The following is a 20,613-nucleotide window of genomic DNA, read 5'->3' as shown; positions in this document are numbered from 1 at the left end:
AGCTGGATGGAAAAGGGTTTTTCGCATAAACGATGACGTATCATGATCAGATGGATGTAAAAACCACTATTGTTTGGCGTCCTCTCACGTGATCTAAAGTTTATTTGCATAACTGTAATGAATGGAAACAAGGCTTAATTTCTGCCGAAACTTGGAAATTGCGCATTGTTTTTTCGAAAGGTTTGGATGGAAACCCGGGTATTGATGCATTTTGGAAACAGGAGATGAGCCCCTGGTCTAATGCATTTCTCTGTATTAAGAAACCCTATCTCAAAGACTGACTTTTAGTCATTACTTGGGTAGCACGCATATGAGCCATTTTAATATAGATTAATCTAGATTAATTTCAAGATTTCAGTGAGATTAATCTAGATTTAAAAAATGTATCTATGCCCACCCCTAATTAAAAGTAAACTTTGTTTCAATATGGGCTAATATGAAATAAATTATCATAAGATTTTTTTCCCCCCATATTACCCAGCCCTAAATGTATTGTCTCAGATTTGAGCTGTAAATGTGAGCAGTTTTTCGTCTTCTCTCTACAGTCTGTCTGACTGCAGTATCACAGAGGAAGGCTGTGCTGCTCTGTGTTCAGCTCTGAGGTCAAATTCCTCATCACACCTGAGAGAGCTGAATCTGAACTATAACAATCTAGGGCAGATGGGAGTGAAGCAGCTCTCTGCTCTACTGGAGGGTCTGCACTGTAAACTGGAGAAACTACAGTAAGTTACTGACACAAACAGTCAATGTCCTCTCTCTCTCACTCACAGACACACTCACAAATATAATTATTGTTGCATATTGCATGTGCTTAGTAAGTTGTAAAGAGTGTGAACTACTACAGTTTTGAGTGTCTGTACAATTATAGGAAAGACATTTTGTGTGTTGATTTGTAAGTGTGAGTTTTCCTCCTCCCCTTTACAGCCTGTATAAATGCAGTATTACAGAGGAAGGCTGTGCTGCTCTGTGTTCAGCTCTGAGGTCAAATGCTTCTTCACACCTGAGAGAGCTGAATCTGAATTACAATAAACCAGGAGACTCAGGAGTGAAGCAGCTCTCTGCTCTACTGGAGTACCCACACTGTAAACTGAAGACACTACAGTGAGTTACTGGCTCTACACACACCCTCACACATACACACATATATACACACTTTGGTTGTATGTGTCTCTTTTTGAGTTTTTGTCATACGTACGAACACAGTTAATACCTTCCACCACACACACACACACACACACACACATACACACAGAGGCAACATTCCTCTATATTTTTTTAGTCTTTCTTCACACAAACATCCCTCTCTAGCTTTTGCTCTCTCACACAGACATTAATCCTTCTTCCTCTCTCAAACACACATTATCACTATATTAATCAGATACACACACTCCCCCATTCTCTCTGTTGGTCAGTCACTCTCTCTCTTTCTCTTTGTACACACAAATAAACACTGCCTCTCTGTATATTTTAAGTTTTTCAGTCTGTTTAGTGAAGTGCAGTGTGTCATACTGCAGCTTTTTGTCACGATTCCTCCTCACTGTGGTTCCCCCAGTGACGCCTCATTTTGATTTTATTTAATGGTTTCTTATTTGTGTGCTTTTATTTAGAATGTCATTGTGTACAGAATAACAACGGATTCCTTTTAATGCTTAAAAGAGCGATACTGTAACGCAGATTGCGCTGCAGGAGGCAGACCCTGAGGAGAGTGAGATTTAATGAAGGGAATTCCAAAATCAGAGTCGAAAAGGAAGAACTAAACTAGACACAGGTGGAGATGGATGACACAGGCTTGTCTTTTTTTATCTTGAAAAAAGACAGAAAGGCATGCGTCAGACATGCCAGGGATCCAGACTGCGACTAAAATGGTGGCAATCATGACCATAAATATTAACTTGCGATTAATATAATTATTTTACATTATTTTTTATGGGTGAAGATTTTTGTAATTGGAAAAAATATCCACCATTTTCTTTTGATTTTGTATTTGAAAAAGTTAAATGATATGCTGTAGCTCCCACTCACATGGATGTCTCTGCCCATCAACAAATGTGGGAAATCAATCACCAGTGGGACTCGCGAAGCAGCGGAGCCGAGCTGAACCTTTAGCACTAAGCATTGAAAATGGCCAAGCAAAAAATATCAAATTTTTTCACAGTCTACATCTCTGTCTGACCCAAAGAGGACACACTCCTTTATAACTGTACATCATTTTAAGTTAATTTTAATGGGATCAAAAGTCACTTGTATGCATACTAGGAAACTTCAGTAAAGTTGGTTTCATGTTCGCATATTCGCATATTCGGAATTCTTTCTTCAATAACTTTAAGACAGTATTAGCAAAAGTACCAAAATATCCATCCATTTTTGTTCACTTATCCGGGTCCGGGTCACGGGGGTAGTAGCCTAAGCAAAGAGGCCCAAGTTTCCCTCTCGCCAGCCACCTCTTCTAGCTCTTCTGGGGAGATACTGAGGCGTTCCCAGGACAGCTGAGAGATATAATCTCTCCAGCATGTCCTGGGTCTTCCCTGTTGTCTCCTCCCAGTTGGACATGCCCAGAGCACCTCCCTAGGGAGGCGCCCAGGTGGCATCCGAACCAGATGCCCGATCCACCTCAACTGGCTCCTCTCTATGAGGAGCAGCGACTCTACTCCAAGGCTCTCCCGGATGACTGTGTTCCATACCTTATCTCTAAGGCAGAGCCTTATCTCTAATGCATTTAGCAGATGCTCTTATCCAAAGCGACTTACAAAGTGCTTTGCATCTGACGACAGAATTCCTCCTAGGTAATAGTACAGATTAGGCCTGTGTTGAAAAATCGATTTTCCGATTCAGAATCGATTTGCATATGATGATCTGATAATCGATTCGTACGTCCAAAGATCGATTTTTTAGTGAACTTTTACCCCCGCCTCGTCACTGAATTCACGCAGGCATGCTCGGTCTAACTAACTGTAAAACAACATGGCGTCGGACAGTGACGGCAACGACGATAGTCAAATCGGAAATCTAAAAGCAGAAGGACAGTTTATCCCGTGTCAGTGACTATTTACAGATAGTCCATGTCACTGACAGTTTACCCAGTGTTTTTACAGTTTAAAAAAGTTTAAAATGTTCTTGTAACGTTGGGCGCAAGGCGATGGACGAGACAGAATCCTTTGCACTTTCCAAATTGTTACATTTATTACATTTACCAAAGCGCAGACAGCGCACATAAAACACGTTTACATAGAACATGTGTGACTCAAACAACGACGAGCACAGGACGCTGCGCGAACGCACATTAAATAGACAAACCACACAAACCCCACGTGATGACGAGACGAGCCACAGGTGAAACCAGTGACTGTATATACGGTCTCTGGGTGAGACAGATTATCACAAGACGCACCCACGGAGATCTACAGACGCAGACGAGTAGACGCAGACAACGTTAACACACGCCCAACAGGGAGGGGTCGGGGACCGTAACATGACAGTTCTGTTCTTATATTCGCACTTTAAAGAAAAATACACGTTTACATTTTATACTTTCAGTTTATTAAGTGTGAGCACTTTTAAAATAAAAATGCATTTGATAGCAACAGCTTTTGGGTGAATTCTTAATTATTTCAATCATAATAATAATGCACTGGTTAGTGTCCCAGTAGGAGTCCACTGTTGCAGATATAGACACCTCAAAGATGTCCTCTGTTTATTGTCCTGGATTACCTTTCTTGAAGGTAGATTTATGATGACCCTTTTCACCAGTCTTCCAGCCATCAGTAACTACCAACTACCAGTAACTATTTGCTGATTAATATCAATATAATACTAGTTTTAACATGTTGCTTTTGTACATAGTCAGGAAACAGCTCAAATACATTTTTAATAACACTAAACCCCGAATTGGATCGAATCGATTAAATCAAAATAAATCGATTTTTTGAAAAAGAATCGATTTATTTTGATTTAATCCGATTTAATCGATTCGATCCGATTCGATCCAATTCGGGGTCTGGAGCCCTTGATGCCATGGTAACCACCAATTGTTTACCATTTTAATTTGTTATAACATTCGTAATGTATAAAATTATTGTATGCAATACAATATCTATGGGTTCCGTGGTGCTTGCGTCAGACGTAACCTAGGAAAAATAACAGCAGCTAGCGATCTGCTCAACATGGCCAGCGTTCATTAAGAGAAGTGCCATTCTGTCATCATAATAATCAAGATAAACTAGCAACTAAGGAATTAGGGCCACCGAGACCGAATTTAAACATCAAACAAGTGTAGTGTCTACAAAGTGAGGAAAAGAATATAACCGGGGATTTTCGTATGAAGGGAAAACATGGCTAGCAGGCTGTGAAGTAGCGCGCGCCCTGTTCTGTTTTCCCTGCATTCTGTTCCATCCTTAATGCTGTTGCCCATTTATATTCTAAAATGCAAAACCTAAAATAAAATGCTGTCTGAGGAATACAATAATGACTGTGAGTGGGAAAGATTCACTTTATTTAATTTATGGTAAATCTGGCCTCTCTCCATGTTTAAAGTTGTTTGTGAGGGCAAATTCAGAAATGGTTAATTGTTCAGTCATTGTAGAGCTTTAACCAAGATGATATTTACAAGATATATCAGTGCACAAATACTGCACAGTCTATAATGTAAAGAGAAATATATATTTATGATTATATTTTCATTGGTTACGTCACGTAAGTTTTTTATTTACCCACTGAAATGGTCACCTTGGATGTCGTCACAACAATTGCCCCCCCTGAGGTATTTGTCAGAGTCCACCACTGCTCACTTGTCGTCGACAGTGAATGTGCACCTCAGTCTTTTCTGACTGCTCCAGCCAACTGAAACGCTAGCCAATGCTGTGGCTAGATACTCACCGCTCGCTAACTCTCGAACCGAAAGCAGGGTTGCCAACTTATTTTTTTTTTTGTGTAATTTGTGTGTTGTGTGTTAACTTTTGTTGTCGAGTTGTCAACGTAAGTTGTCGAGCGGGAGGGGGGGGGGGGGGGGGTTGTGGCGAACATAAGTTGTCAAGCGCGGTGGGGGGGGGCGAACGTAAAATGAACACAAATTAAGTATTATATCGCGATCTATCGATAAAATGGACACAAATTAAGTATTATATCGCGATCTATCGATCGCCGGTGGTTGGCGCCAGAGCGAACTAGTAACTCATTGATTGAATCATATATGTGGATCAGAGATAAATAAACTGGATTTTTTTTTCGGCGTGAGATATCGGAAGTGTGGCGTGAGAGTGTGTGAATACGGTCAAATGCGTGTGTCTCACGCTCAATGTGTGAGAGTTGGCAACCCTGCGAAAGTTAGGCAGACTACTCCATGTGAGAACGTTACTCCCCATTATCCTGTAAATCTAACAGGAACTCAATGCTAACTCTCAAAGCAAAAGTTACGCTACGCAGAGTTTCTCCGTGAGAACATTCTTCGTTATCCCAAAAACCTAATGTCTACCCCGACAAGTCATACTCAACTTTTTTCCTTTTTCCGCTGGACCCCGCCCCCTTTCTCTTGTCACCCCAAAACTCAATCAACCAACTCAAAGCACGAGAGGTAGGTACACCATCCAATCAGAAAAAAAGATAAAAAGAACTAACTATACTGAGCACATTTAACCACATCCGCTTCAACTAAACTCCGGATTTTTTTTCATTGTTAAATAATCATCCAGTAAACCTAGGGATTGTTTTTTTTCCCAATTAATATTACTTAATTTTCTCCATGAGGCAACACTTCTGTCACGCACCCTTGTTCATGTCCCTGCCCTCCTAGTTTGGTTTCAGGTGTTTCTAGTTCTGTTTAATTTAGTTTGGTATTTAATCCCTGTGTTTTCATGTTACCTTTGTCTGTTATTGCTTTCTGTTTGTGTGAGAACAATGCTGTCTGTTTATTTCTGGTGACCTCTGAGATTCTGGTGATTATTGTTTGTTTCCCTGTCATACGCAAGTTCCTATGTAGTCACCTTGTTTGCTAGTCCTTGTCATTCAGTTTATTGGCTAGTTTATTGGTGCTTATTTATCTGTAGTTTGGTTAGGTTTTATGTCTTTTAATGTTAGTCATTGTTATCCTTTTGTTAATTATCTTTATTAAATTTGTAATCTCCTGTACTTGCCCATATCAAACGTTACACTTTTCAGTGTGCCCTAGTGTGTCTTACACAAAAATTAAAAGTTAACTTTTCAATATGGACTAATATAAAATAAATTATCATACGTTTTTTCCCCCCATATCACCCAGCCCTAAATGTATGTCACAGAGTTGAGCTGTAAGTGTGAGCAGTTTTTCGTCTTCTCTCTACAGTCTGTCTGGCTGCAGGATTACAGAAGAAGGCTGTGCTGCTCTGTGTTCAGCTCTGAGGTCAAATCCGTCATCACACCTGAGAGAGCTGAATCTGAACTACAATAAACCAGGAGACTCAGGAGTGAAGCAGCTCTCTGCTCTACTGGAGGATTCACACTGTGCACTGGAGAAGCTACAGTGAGATTCTGAGTTACTGGCTCTTTACACATATACACATGACATCAATATTCTTCACTTTCTCTCACAAAAAATATCACTCTTTGTCTCGATCTTTTGCTATCTGTCTCTATTTTAACAGCCCCCCCCCCCCACCTAATACACACACACACACACACACACACACACACACACTTCAGGTGTTTGAAGAGTGGTGCTACTTCATTTCAGAGCTGCATGTGTGTGTGTGTGTGTGTGCTTTAAGATCTGCAAGTGTGGTGTTTTTCTCCTTCTCTTTAGTCTGTCTGACTGCAATATTAGAGAGGAAGGCTGTGTTGCTCTGGCTTCAGCTCTGAGGTCAAACCCCTCATCACACCTGAGAGAGCTGAATCTGAACTACAATGAACCAGGAGACTCAGGAGTGAAGCAGCTCTCTGCTCTACTGGAGGATCCACACTGTACACTGGAGAAACTAGAGTGAGTTACTGATTTACTGACCCTGCTTACACACACACACACACACACACGCGTTTACACAAAAAGAAAGCTAGGTTTTCATTCACAGCTATTTTTCTTTCCCTCACCTGTGTTTGTGCATACACACACGCTCCATCACTGTATTACACTGTGCATACACACACTGTATCACTGTGTTTTTTTGGCAGTTGCTAAGACCCAAAAGTGATCCAATTTTGGAAACCACTAATCCATGTAGCCCATCTACTGACCTGGTGCACTAAACCTTAAGCACATTCTTCGCCTTACGCTTAGACACACTTTTTGCAAACATTAAATACAGTTCTTTATGTAAGATGCAACATTTGAAACAAAACCATGTTTCTTTTGGAAAACATTGCCATGCAACTGCTACACCCACCTACCAAAATCCAAACCCAGTCCTCACAGGTTACAACTATTTTTTTACTAAGCTAATTTTTTTTACAAATCTTTAGACATTGAAGCCTAATCCCTATAAAGAGGCCACAAGCTGCAAATCTTGGTTTGCACATCCATAGAGTCCAATACTGCATAGAGATGAGGAGGAAGAGGATGAGCAACCATAATGGATGAGATCAGTGTCACTCTGACCTGGTCAACCATGCGTTGAGTTTTCTAGAGGCAAAGGGTCCAGCCTAATCTGTGCTGCTACACTGTGGCATCATCCAGACATTTCAGAATGAGAATATACAAGTAGACCGGTCCTCTATATATACTACATCAAGTATTTGCACTAGGAAAGTACCCCTTGCTGGTGGACGAAGATGGCTTTCCACCTCATAACAGAATCTGGCCGTGGTCAATCTAGTCAGAACAAACAATAGCATATGTGATCCTCCTACAGCACATCATTACTGGCAAAGTCACCATCCAGCATCCATTCATTGAGCCTATCTGCCCTGGGCCTGTGATGTCATGAAACAATTGCGCTACGAATATATGAAAGCATGCTCTGCTGTCCTCTCACTGGTACTTTAGTCCAGTGTCCGGTGCCATACAGTGCTCACAACTTTATACCTATTTCATACTGTCAATACATACTGGCTGTGTTCAAAATAGCCTACTACATACTGTATACTGCAACTGCACTCAGTATACACTGGATACTGCATACTGGTCCTCGTAGTAGTATGAAGTACAGTTTCCAGTATGCGACAAAAGCAAAGCATCCTACCGCGTCACATGAACGTAGCATTGCATGATGGGAAGCAGTACACCATGAAGATAGTTCTGTTTGCGTACTGGAATATTTTGCACCACTGGTGCTGTTGGCCAACAGGGCATTAGCAGAAATTGGACTACTGTTGGGACAAGGAGGAGGAGGAGAGGGGGGAAGAGGGTTCTGAAGCTGAAGGAGAGGAGGCAGAGCAGGAAGGTGGTTAGAGTTGGTATGTTGAATGTGGGCTCTATGACAGGTAAAGTGAGAGAGCTAGCTGATGCGATGGAGAGGAGGAAGACAGATATACTGTGTGTACAGGAGACCAAGTGGAAGGGGAGCAAGGCCAGGAGCATTGGTGGTGGCTTCAAACTCGTCTATCATGGTGTAGACAGGAAGAGAAATGGAGTAGGGGTAATCCTGAAGGATGAATTTAGTAAGAGTGTAGTGGAGGTAAAGCGAGTAAGTGACAGGGTGATCTGTGTAAAGTTAGAGATTGATGGGGTGATGATGAATGTCATCAGTGCTTCTGCTCCTCAAGTAGGTTGTGATGTGAAGGAGAAAGAAGAATTCTGGAGAGAGTTAGATGAAGTTGTTTTGCAGGTTCCTAAAGAAGAGAGAGTGGTTATTGGAGCAGATTTAAATGGACATGTTGGAGGAGGGAACAATGATGATGAGGAGGTGTTGGGTAGATATGGTGTTAAAGAAAGGAATACGGAAGGACAAATGGTGGTAGATTTTGCTAAAAGGATAAAGATGGCTGTAGTTAACACTTACTTTAAGAAAAAGGAAGAGCACAGGGTAACGTATAAGAGTGGGGGAAGATGCACACAGGTCGACTATATCCTCTGTAGGAGACGAAACCTGAAAGAGGTTAGTGATTGCAAGGTGTTACCAGGGGAGAGTGTAGCTAAACAGCATAGGTTGGTGATATGTAGGGTGGATTTGGAGGTGAAGAAGAGGAAGAGAGTGAGAGCGGAACCTAAGATCAGGTAGTGGAAGTTAAAGGATGAGGACTGTGGTGTAAAATTCAGGGATGAGGTGAGGCAGGTACTAGGTAATGATGGTGGTGTTCTGGATACCTGGGATGAGACTGGGATGAGGGATGTGGCTAGGAAAGTACTTGGTGTGACCTCAGGACAGAGGAAGATAGACAAGGAGTTGTGGTGGGGGAATGAGGAAGTTCAGGAAAGTTTGAGAGGAAAGCAGTTGGCTAAAATGAATTGGGATTTTCAGCGAGATGAAGAAAGTAGACAGAAGTATAAGGAGATGTGTCGCAAGGCAAAGAAAGCAGTGGCAGAAGCTAAAGAGAAGGCATATAGCAAGCTGTATGAGAAGTTGGACACTAAGGAAGGGGAAAAGGATCTGTACTAGGGCTGGGTATTGATTCAAATTCCAAGAATCGATCCGATTCTGATTCTGAAGATTAAGAATCGATTTTTTCTATTTAATCCGATTTAATCGATTCGATCCGATTCGATCCAATTCGGGGTTTAGTGTTATTTAAAATGTATTTGAGCTGTTTCCTGACTGTGTACAGAAGCAACATGTTAAAACTAGTATTATATAGATATTAATCAGCAAATAGTTACTGGTAGTTGGTAGTTACTGATGGCTGGAAGACTGGTGAAAAGGGTCATCATAAATCTACCTTCAAGAAAGGTAATCCAGGACAATAAACAGAGGACATCTTTGAGGTGTCTATATCTGCAACAGTGGGCTCCTACTGGGACACTAACCAGTGCATTATTATTATGATTGAAATAATTAAGAATTCACCCAAAAGCTGTTGCTACCAAATGCATTTTTATTTTTAAAGTGCTCACACTTAATAAACTGAAAGTATAAAATGTAAACATGTATTTTTCTTTAAAGTGAGAATATAAGAACAGAACTCTCACGTTACGGTCCCCGACCCCTCCGTTTTGGGCGTGTTAACGTTGTCTGCGTCTAATCGTCTACGTCGGTGTATCTCCGTGGGTGCGGGTGCGTCTTGTGATAGTCCTCACCTGTGGCTCGTCTCGTAATCACGTGGGGTTTATGTGGTTTGTCTATTTAATTTGCGCGCGCAGCGTCCTGTGCTCGTCATTGTTTGAGTCACACATGTTCTATGTAAACGTGTTTTATGTGCGCTGTCTGCGCTTCGGTAAATGTAATAAACGTAACGATTTGGAAAGTGCAAAGGATTCTGTCTCGTCCATCGCCTTGCGCCCAACGTTACAAGAACATTTTAAACTTTTTTTAAACTGTAAAAACACTGGGTAAACGGTCAGTGACACGGACTAACTGTAAATAGTCACTGACACTGGATAAACTGTCCTTCTGTTTTTACATTTCCGATTTGACTATCGTCGTTACCGGCACTGTCCGACGCCAAGTCGTTTTACAGTTAGTTAGACCGAGCACGCCTGCGTGAATTCAGTGACGAGGCGGGGGTAAATGTTCACTAAAAAATCGATCTTTGGACGTACGAATCGATAATCAGATCATCATATGCGAATCGATTCTGAATCGGAAAATCGATTTTTTCAACACAGGCCTAATCTGTACAGATTGGCCAAAGGATAAAGATGGAAATGTGTTGTCTGGTGAGGAGAGTGTCTTGGGAAGGTGAAAGGAGTATTTTGAGGAACTGATGAATCAAGAGAATGAAAGGGAAAGAAGGTTGGAAGAGGTAGAGGTTGTGAATCAGGAAGTGCCTCAGGTGAGCAAGGAGGAAGTAAGGGCTACAATTCGGAGAATGAAGTGTGGTAAGGCAGTTGGACCGGATGATATTCCAGTGGAGGCATGGAAATGTTTGGGAGAGACAGCAATGGAGTTTTTGACTGGGTTATTTACCAGAATCTTGAAAGGTCAGAAGATGCCTGAGGAGTGGAGACAAAGCATAATGGTGCCGATTTTCAAGAATAAGGGTGACGTTCAGAGCTATAGTAATTACAGGGGAATAAAGTTGATTAGTCACAGCCTGAAAATCTATCTGGAAAAGAGTAGTGGAAGCTAGGCTTAGAGGAGAGGTAGAGATCTGTGAGCAGCAGTATGGTTTCATGCCAGCTAAGTGCACCATAGATGCTATGTTTGCTTTGATAGTGTTAATGGAGAAGTATAGGGAAGGACAGAAGGAGTTACATTGTGTGTTTGTTGACTTAGAGAAAGCTTATGATAGAGTACCAAGACAGGAGCTGTGGTATTGTATGCGGAAGTCAGGAGTAGCAGAAAAGTATGTGAGGGTAGTGCAGGATGTGTATGAGAACAGTGTGACAGCAGTGAGATGTGTGGTAGGAATGACAGATGGGTTTAAAGTTGGGGTAGGACTACATCAGGGATCAGCCCTGAGTCCCTTCCTGTTCGGACGAGGTTAGGCAGGAGTCCCCTTGGACTATGATGTTTGCTGATGACATTGTGATCTGTAGTGAGAGTAGGGAGCAGGTGGAGGTGAGCTTGGAAAGATGGAGATATGCCTTGGAGAGCAGGGGAATGAAAGTGAGCAGGAGTAAAACAAAGTACGTGTGTGAATGAGAGGGCAGACGGTGGACAGGTTTAGTTACAAGGAGTTGATTTGGTGAAGGTTGACGAGTTTACCTACTTAGGGTCGAGGGTACAGAGTAATGAATGAAGTGAAAGAGAGGTAAAGAAGAGAGTGCAGGCAGGGTGGTGTGGATGGCATAAAGTGTCTGGGGTGATCTGTGACAGAAGGGTGTTGGCTAGAATGAAAGGAAAGATCTATAGGACAGTAGTGAGACCTGCTATGTTGTATGGACTGGAGACAGTGGCACTGACAAAGAGACAGGTGAGGGAGATGGAGGTGTCTGAGATGAAGATGTTGAGATTCTCATTTGGAGTGACGAGGAAGGATAGGATCAGAAATTAGTTTATTAGAGGATCAGCACATGCAGTATATTTTGGAGATAAAGTTGTACAGAGGAGGGAGGAGAGGTATATTGGTAGGAAGGTCTTGAGGATGGAACTTCTAGGCAAGAGGAGGAGAGGTAGACCTACGAGGAGGTTTATGGATGCAGTGGTAGAGGATATGAGGGTGGCTGGTGTGTCGGTGGAAGACACTCAGGACAGGGCCAGATGGAGGAGTTTGATCCACTGTGGCGACCCCTAAATGGGAATTGCTGAAAGAAGAAGAAGAAGTATGTCATCTGGGGATGTTTCACGTACTGGAAAAATTCTTTTTATTCACATACCGGATACTGATTTGGGGCCCAATCAGTATGCCAGTAGTGTGTAGTAGGCTATTTCGAACACAATTTCAATACTGCAGTAAATATCATAGGACACCATGCTAATGTTCGAATCCCTGGCAGCATGATGGCAACATCACAATGTGTGCACCCAGAACGGGTTTGCCAGAACGGGGGTGTTCTTAGTCCCTACAACACTGTGCTCATCACCTTCCTCAACACAGAGCACAACATGCTCATTCTCCAACACTAGGGGGATGAACCATGGATGAAGCAACAATGTCTGGGACAACGTACATTTGCACCAGGCTGCTCAAGTGCAAACTTGTTCACTGAACAGTCACTACACCTCCTCCATACTATTGATTTGGCATGGGTGTGGTCGCCAACCTCACTGATGCAAATCCACTCAGAAGACCATGGAGTAAGCTTGAGGTAACATTGATGAGGGAGCATGCCACGGAAGACCCAAATTCGGGACAAGATGCACCCTAATTTAGTGTGCTGGAGTTACAAGCCTGTACGGGAGCATCCCTTATGTTTCTTCAGGCCTATACAGGGCTCGGGTTTGCGTAGTTCACTGTGTTGAGCTAATTAGTGAAAGGAAGAAATATATAGAAAATATGGTTCTCGCATGAGGCAAGCAACCATAGTGCAATCTCTGCAACCTGAAACCACCTACCCCTTTCTACCCCTCTGAGTGGCAATACGAGTGAGTCAATTATACATGTGATTATTGTAGTAATTTTGATGTCTGTTAATATAGTGAATCTAATTCAAGTTCATATAGCATGGCAGCTTAGTAGAGCTTAACCACTTAATGTGCCTGGTACATAGAGGGATACATGGATCCTGTCATAATTCAACACACACCTGTTCCTTGGAGCAAGTGGTGTAGGATAGAGTTTAGTTGACTGAATACCAATACAGGACATGCGTCACATTGGGTAACATAACAGTACAAAGCCTATTTTGAATAGTTGATGTTATCCATGTGTTTACAGTACATACAGCATGTGTTGCTGTAGTGTTCATGCAAAATCAACATAACCCTTCCCCTTGTAATTGTTTCACTTTATGGGGTAAATGTACTGAATACGGATAAATAACGTTATATGTGTGTGTGTGTGTGTGTGTGTGTGTGTGTGTGTGTGTGTGTGTGTGTGTGTGTGTGTATGTATGTGTGTATATATACACAGTGTGTCGTCATTCGTCAAATAGGAAAGGCTGTTCATCTGATATTTGTGTGTAAAGTTTAGATGCAAAAATACAGATTTGGCAAGAGTTGAAAGATTTTTGGTTGAAGAGTTTGCTTTTCCCAAAAGTGTGAGATGTTCTGCATGTTTGTGTGGCATTGGCTGCTGTGTCTAGTGGACGCATGGTAGTGGGGCAAAAGTGGACCTGACTACCCAGACCCCGAGTAGGGAGAGGGGCCCATAAAAATCCTGATTTTTAAAAAATTTTTATTAATTAATATTTCAACAAATATATTGATAATATCAACTGAGGCAATGAACTTTTAGTCATAGTCCTCTCAACATATTGGATATTTTTGGAGGCCCAAAATGGTTTAGTCCGCCTAACGGCGTCTAGCGCCAAGGGTAACATCAGTGAGCCTAGACTGAATGACCTGGGGGCTACACATCATGCTGCCCACATCATGCTGCAGAAATCAGGGTTTCAAAAGAAGAAAGAAAGGGAGTGAATGTCTCATGAATGTAACCCTAACCCTAGTGACATATGGTGCTACTTTTCTGATGAGTGTATGAAATCTTTTATGTGGTGTTTTGTAGTACTACTTGTGTGTTGATCTGTAACTATGAGGAGTTTTTCTCCTTCTCTCTACAGTCTGTCTAACTGCAGGATTAGAGAGGAAGGCTGTGCTGCTCTGTGTTCAGCTCTGAGGTCAAACCCCTCATCACACCTGAGAGAGCTGAATCTGAACTACAATAAACCAGGATTAAAACAGAAGAAACAGAGATCCACACTCTGACCTGTCTTTACACACGCAGTTTTTCTCCCACATAATCCATAAACATGATCTCTCAAACATTTTGAATGCAATTGCCTCCATCACTACACCTCTTTCACACCTTTTCTCCATGTTCTCACTCACGTCGCTAATTTCTGTATCATTGTGTATGTGTGTATGAGAGATGTGGTTCATGTGACTATGTGGGGTTTGTAGTATTAAGCTTTAGGGTGGGTTATGTGGTTCATATGTGAATATGTGGGTTTGTAGTTTTAAGGTGTGGGTGATGTGGTTCATATGTGAATATGTTGGGTTTGTAGTATTAAGCTGTAAAGCTGGATCTGTTCTGGACCCATACGATTGTAATGCTGCTTTGTGACGTGTTGTAAATAAATAAATTTGACGTGACTTGACTTGGTGTTTTCTTCTATCCAAGAATATGGAATCATCCTTAATGTGCATCAAACCAAGGTTTGTTTCTGTACTGATTTTATAGTGAACATACTGGTTTCTGTGAGCTTATTCATAGCCCTTCCGTTTACTAATTCAACACATTAATTGAATTGCTTATTCAACACCAGAGGTGAGTAGGAACGCATTACATTTACTCCGTTACATTTACTCAAGTAGCTTTTTGGACAAAAATGAACTTGTAAGAGTAGTTTTAATTACTGTTGTGTCATTTGCGAACGATTCGTTCAAATAAACTAAACATTAATTTCCTCAGTTGATTCATTCCTTTTTCAGTTCAGTAATTGAGCTCAGCAGCCCCTGCAGGCCGGCAGGGGAACTACAGTGTGGTCTGTGAATCACCAAATCACCCGCGAATCTGGAGGCGGAGACATTTACTGCGAGGGAACTGCGCATGCTCAGTGGTTCGTTCACTGTACTGAGGGCTATCGTTCACTCTCTGATTCGTTCATGAACTGAAAGCTCTCGTTCACTCTGATTCGTTCATGAACTGAAAGCTCTCGTTCACTCTCTGATTCCTTCATGAACTGAGGGCTCTCGTTCACTCTGATTTGTTCATGAACTGAAAGCTCTTGTTCATTTTCTGATTTGTTCACTGAATATACTGTCACCCCGAGAACTGTTGCTAAGGACATGATTCACGTTTGCGCTGCCACTCACTCACATTTTCTTTTTGATTGCACATTTAGGTTGATATTTTCATCTGAATGTACAGTTTTTATCTTAATGTTGCTCTTAATTTAATATTTATTTTGCACTCAGTTGTAGGTTAGTTCATACTTATTTTTTGTATTATGTTACAGTGATCCTGCGGCAGTTCGTGCTTCAGCTTTTGTGAATTCACTCTTTCACTGGTTTTATAAGATATTAATGGGAAAAATTTTTCGCGGGTCTTCATTTTTTCGCCGGTTGTCTGCGGAATTCGATCGGCTGAAAAAATATATATTTTATGATTTTTTACATGACAAAATCCCAAAATGTTAATTATAAGTATTAATTCTAACAATTAACAAGGAATGTTATAAATGTCACGGTGAGGGGGCCGGGTCGCCACCAGAGGGCGCGCATCCCGGCCAGCAGCCGATCCCAGCACACACCCCCGTGCACGCAACCACTCCCACAGTCACAATCACCAGCATACTGAACACCTGTTTCTTATTTACTTTGCTCATCTTAAGCCCGCAGGTCGTCTGGTCCAGTGCTGCACATTGCCGCTACATGAGCGTCTCTGGTTCCAGCGAGTCCGTCACTGCGTTCCCTACCTGGTGTGTGCTACGAGCTTTACCTTGCATCACTTGCAGTGCATGCGTTAAGAGCCTTACTAGTGCGCTACGAGCTTTACCTTGCATCACTTGCAGTGTGTGCGCTAAGAGCTTTACTGGTTTGGTTGCCATGGACAATAAACATCCTTGTGTTCAACCCCCGTCTCTGGCTGCCTCTATCCCGACGCCGCCGGCATCACAATAAATAATAAAATAGTACGAATGACAGTAAATAGTGCATATTTACTCTCAGAAATGAGAACCAGCATCACTTGCCTGAGACGCTACTTGCCTACATGAGATTGTATACAACACGACTGGTTGCTCACTGGACAAGCACACATGCACAGAACAGTGTGGGGATGGTTATTAAGTGAATAGGAAAGGTTTGTGTAAAGGTGAGCGGAGGGTTTATAAAGCCTTAATATAGTGTATAAATACTTAAATATACCGTTTCTATTTTCGGTTATTGCGGGTAGTTCTGGAATCTCCAGAATGCAATAAAGGAGGAATTACTGTATTTGTAATGTAATTTATATTTCCTATAATAAACCCAACATTTAGTTGCAAATTTTTTATTTATAAATTTTCTACAACACTCTCATCTCCTGGTCCATGAGGCCGTGAACTAAACTGAAACATGAACCATTCAGCCGTGTATCAGTTAAGGCTGAATAGTTTATAAGGCTGGATAATTTGACTGTCTTCACATGCCACACATCCGATTTCTCACGCTGAAAAAAAATTTAGTTTATTTATATCTGATCCATATCTATGATTCAATGAGTTACTAGTTCGATCTGGCGCCAACCACTGGCGATCGATCGCGATATAATATAACCCCCCCCCCCCCCCCCCAACAATTTACGTAAAAGAACGAGTCTTTTGAACGAATCTTTTTAGTGAACTGATTCTAATGATTCAGTTCATCTAAAAGAACTGTTTTGCCCATCACTAGTTTTAATATGGAAGACTTTTACTTCCATAAGTAAATGTATGTTGAGAAAAACGTGACTTTTACTCCGTTACAATCAGATACAATCGGTGCTGCACGCTACCGTTACTTTAGTTTTGTAAATAATTCGTCTTTTCAGTGAGAAGACTGACCAACGTCTCGTCACCTGAGTATGAGTGACCAATCAAATGAAGCCGGTCAGTCACATGATCACATATGCAAACTTGCTCCACTGTAGCAAGAAAGTATGGTGACAGAAAAATCTACCGAGAATCCCTGGCCTTACATACAGCCAATGTTTACATTACAAATGTGTAAAAAGGACAGTTATATAATGCGCTGTCAGTTGTGTCTGCCAAACGTGTGGACATTTCAGCCTACAAGAACTCAACATCAGATTTGAGGAAACAGGATGCGATAAGTTTGCCGTATGTATAATTTTGTGTAATGCTATATCTCTGATAACGTTTGTATGATGTAATTACTAAATGTAACACAGTGCAATACTAAATACCAGTTCACACTCTGAGTGTACACACTAGCAATATACGATGATGAATTTTGCTACAAATTGATTCAGTTGGCGTAAAGTTGTAGCTACACGTATTGGTTGACAGTCTCATCAGTTAGTGCCTTTGTCGAACACATTAAAGTTACACAGGCCTAATAATTAGGAACAAACAAAAATACATATTATTTATAATAAATCATTTTTATATATTATATTTATTTATAATACATTATTTTTGTTATCATTAAGTCATTGTTTCCAGTAATACAATTTCCTATGATGTAATTTATTGACACGAGACAGTACTCATGCATTTACTCACTACTTGAGTAGTTTTTAATCAAAGTACTTTTTTACTTTTACTCAAGTAAATTTTTGGATGCATACTTTTACTTGAGTAACATTTGGTTCAAGTAACAGTACTTTTACTTGAGTAAAATTGTTGAGTACTCTACCCACCTCTGTTCAACACATTAATTGGATTGCTAATTCAACACATTATGCAAAAATGCTTCAGTTTTGACTTTGTTATCCTGTCCATCTGCTGTACAGTCCCTAACACAAGTTCTGTCACTTATCCATGTTGTGAAAATAAAAGCTTATAACCTGACTTTAAATTCATCTACTGGTTTTAGAAATGATTCATATGAAAGCTGAAACCCTCCCAAATAAGATTTAATTACTAGTCCTCTGGAAGTTTGGAGTATTTCATATACTAAGTAATTGACTGACACTTGGATATTGCTGACTGAATGTCTGTTACATAGGTGCTTGAGACCAAAAACGAGAAGCTCGCCAACAGTGTTTAACTGAACTCAGTGGAGAGCCAATAGCTATATGCTAAGTAGCGTTACCTCATCTCATAGAATAGCAAAATAGCTAGTCTTGCTCACACCCCAAATCATCATCTTCTCAGTACTTAACATTCAGAAACTTTCTTATATCAGTTTAACAGTAATAAGAAAAAAACTAAATAAATACATACAAAGTGACGACCGCCATTTCACCACTCTCAATTTGTACATCGGCCTTTTTAACTACTGGTAAGTAATTCGCCTCTACTCAATGCACCAACCAACATAAATGTATATATATGTCATAGTAACCGTATTAAGATGATTTTAGTGTATATTTTCACACAGTGCTCACCTGAAAAACAGGGTTAAAAAAGGATGAGACAGACAACACAGCTTGCTTTCACGAACGCCTCTCTGGTCTGAGAGGAAAGTTCGAGAACCGTCGATAATCGCAGCACAGTCAGCGATTAACTGCCCCCTACTGGTAGCACCTCAGAAAAACAGGAATCCCTACACTCTTATTTAAAGAGATATAATTAAAGTGCATTGAGAAGAGGATCACAATGGCAAAATCAACTGCATTGAACCAAACATATAAACACATCAAATGAAACCAAGTAAACATATAAACACAAATGTGACCAAACTCTATGAGTGTCATACACACAGTTAGTCACACACACACCAGAACAATTAAGATTCAGTTCTGAGGATGAACAGCCAATTCACCTCCGTGAACAGTGAAAACCCTGTAGTAAACCCACATGACAGAAAAAGCACATGGAGATGCCTCCCAAAATGGGACATGAACAGAAGACCATAGTACAGGTGGACATAGAGGAGAAGACACTCCAGTACAGACAAACATTAAACGTCCTTATGATCCTGCTAGTGGACACTCCAGTACAGACAAATATTAATAGTCCTGATGATCCTGATAGGAGAAGACACTCCAGTACAGACAAACTTTAAACGTCCTTATGATCCTGATAGGAGGAGACACTCCAGTACAGACCAACATTAATAGTCCTGATGATCCTGATAGGAGGAGACAGTCCAGTACAGACCAACATTAATAGTCCTGATAGTCCTGATGGGAGGAGACACTCCAGTACAGACCAACATTAATAGTCCTGATGATCCTGATAGGAGGAGACACTCCAGTACAGACAGTGTTTGTCATTTCACTCACCACATACCATGATGTGATCATGATGATCTCTTTATAATATGTAAATGTTTTCTTTGTTATTATTGTAATAATCATGTAGTACAGGGGTGGCCAACCCGCGGCTCGCGAGCCGCATGCGGCTCTTTGCCTGGTTTCATGCGGCTCCCCAGCCGGTCCGTGGGCTCACCTGCACAAAAGGGGCGACACACTGCTACATTTTCGTGGTGCGCGGTTAGTTTACAAGCCTAGCGAGCCGCTAATACTTTTAAAACCGGCGTAGTGGAAAACACGCATTTGACTGTCTTCTAGTAATTTACACTCGCCACCCCCCCCGCTCAACAGATTACACTCGCCCATGTACGATGTGGCTCTTTGCTGTAACACAGTAAGAAAAGTGGCTCTTGGTCTATGACGGGTTGGCCACCCCTGATGTAGTAAGTCTGTGTGGATGTGGTGAAAGCCTCTGATCCAAACATAAGTAGCTCTAGTGTGAACAGCAGGAATCCAGTCCAGTGTTGAGTCCTGATTCAGAGCACTGCTCACTGACGCTAACTGGGTTTGACTAGAAGCTTTGAACAGTGTCTGTGTCTCATCAGTACACAGTTAAACAGCACTGACACAGAACTCAACCAGTAGTCTGAACATCCCTCTCTGTTTGGACTGATCTCTGATCAGTTCATCAATGAACAGGCTGTAAAACACTCTTAGTTGGGCAGGTCTGTTCCTCTACTATAGTTTCGGAGGGGCCTCTGATCTGGGAGCTGCATGTTCTATCCAAATCCAGGTTTTTTTCTTCATGAGGGAACTAATAACTGTTCTCAGGTTATTAGTTGTTGGTTGTTTCCAGTAGTTCTGAATGTTGTACATGACTGTACATGTACTGGTCTATCTGCCTTCTTTACCACAGTCTTACCTGTGACCCACTCTGGGCCTGTTGTCACGGTAAGGACCATGTCTGCAGCGGCAGTATTTTATGTTGCCCTGTTGTTGTGTTGTGTTCATCCCTCCTGTGGGCGGAGCCTATTAGGTTTCCCGACACCTAAGGGTCCTTTGTGATTTGTCTGTCTATACAGTCATGGCCGAAAGTGTTGGCACCCCTGAATTTTGTCCAGAAAATGAAATATTTCTCCCAGAAAATTATTGCAATTACACATGTTTTGTTAT

The 20,613-nt window shown here is 41.4% G+C and overlaps 1 protein-coding gene across 1 annotated transcript; it reads left to right on the top strand.

Annotated features, from left to right (window-relative positions):
* Positions 1-551: 551 nt before the first annotated feature.
* Positions 552-14,629, top strand: LOC143482218 (ribonuclease inhibitor-like). Its single transcript, XM_076980523.1, has 5 exons — positions 552-722; positions 925-1,101; positions 6,314-6,490; positions 6,770-6,946; positions 14,159-14,629. The coding sequence occupies exons 1-5, from the start codon at positions 661-663 to the stop codon at positions 14,301-14,303; spliced, it is 738 nt and encodes a 245-aa protein (XP_076836638.1). The 5' UTR covers positions 552-660; the 3' UTR covers positions 14,304-14,629.
* The last annotated feature ends 5,984 nt before the right edge of the window (positions 14,630-20,613 follow it).

The sequence above is a fragment of the Brachyhypopomus gauderio genome, chromosome 18 (genome assembly GCF_052324685.1).
Source record: "Brachyhypopomus gauderio isolate BG-103 chromosome 18, BGAUD_0.2, whole genome shotgun sequence".
Classification (NCBI taxonomy): Eukaryota; Metazoa; Chordata; class Actinopteri; order Gymnotiformes; family Hypopomidae; genus Brachyhypopomus; species Brachyhypopomus gauderio.
This window is presented reverse-complemented; position numbering and strand designations above follow the sequence as displayed.

What these genes read in the sequence shown, in the direction of transcription:
- LOC143482218 (XM_076980523.1), top strand. Translation starts at nt 661, where the DNA reads ATGGGAGTGAAGCAGCTCTCTGCTCTACTGGAGGGTCTGCACTGTAAA. An exon ending in TGTAAACTGGAGAAACTACA is followed by an intron (nt 723 to 924) that starts GTAAGTTACTGA and finishes TCCCCTTTACAG; the next exon opens with CCTGTATAAATGCAGTATTA. An exon ending in TGTAAACTGAAGACACTACA is followed by an intron (nt 1,102 to 6,313) that starts GTGAGTTACTGG and finishes TTCTCTCTACAG; the next exon opens with TCTGTCTGGCTGCAGGATTA.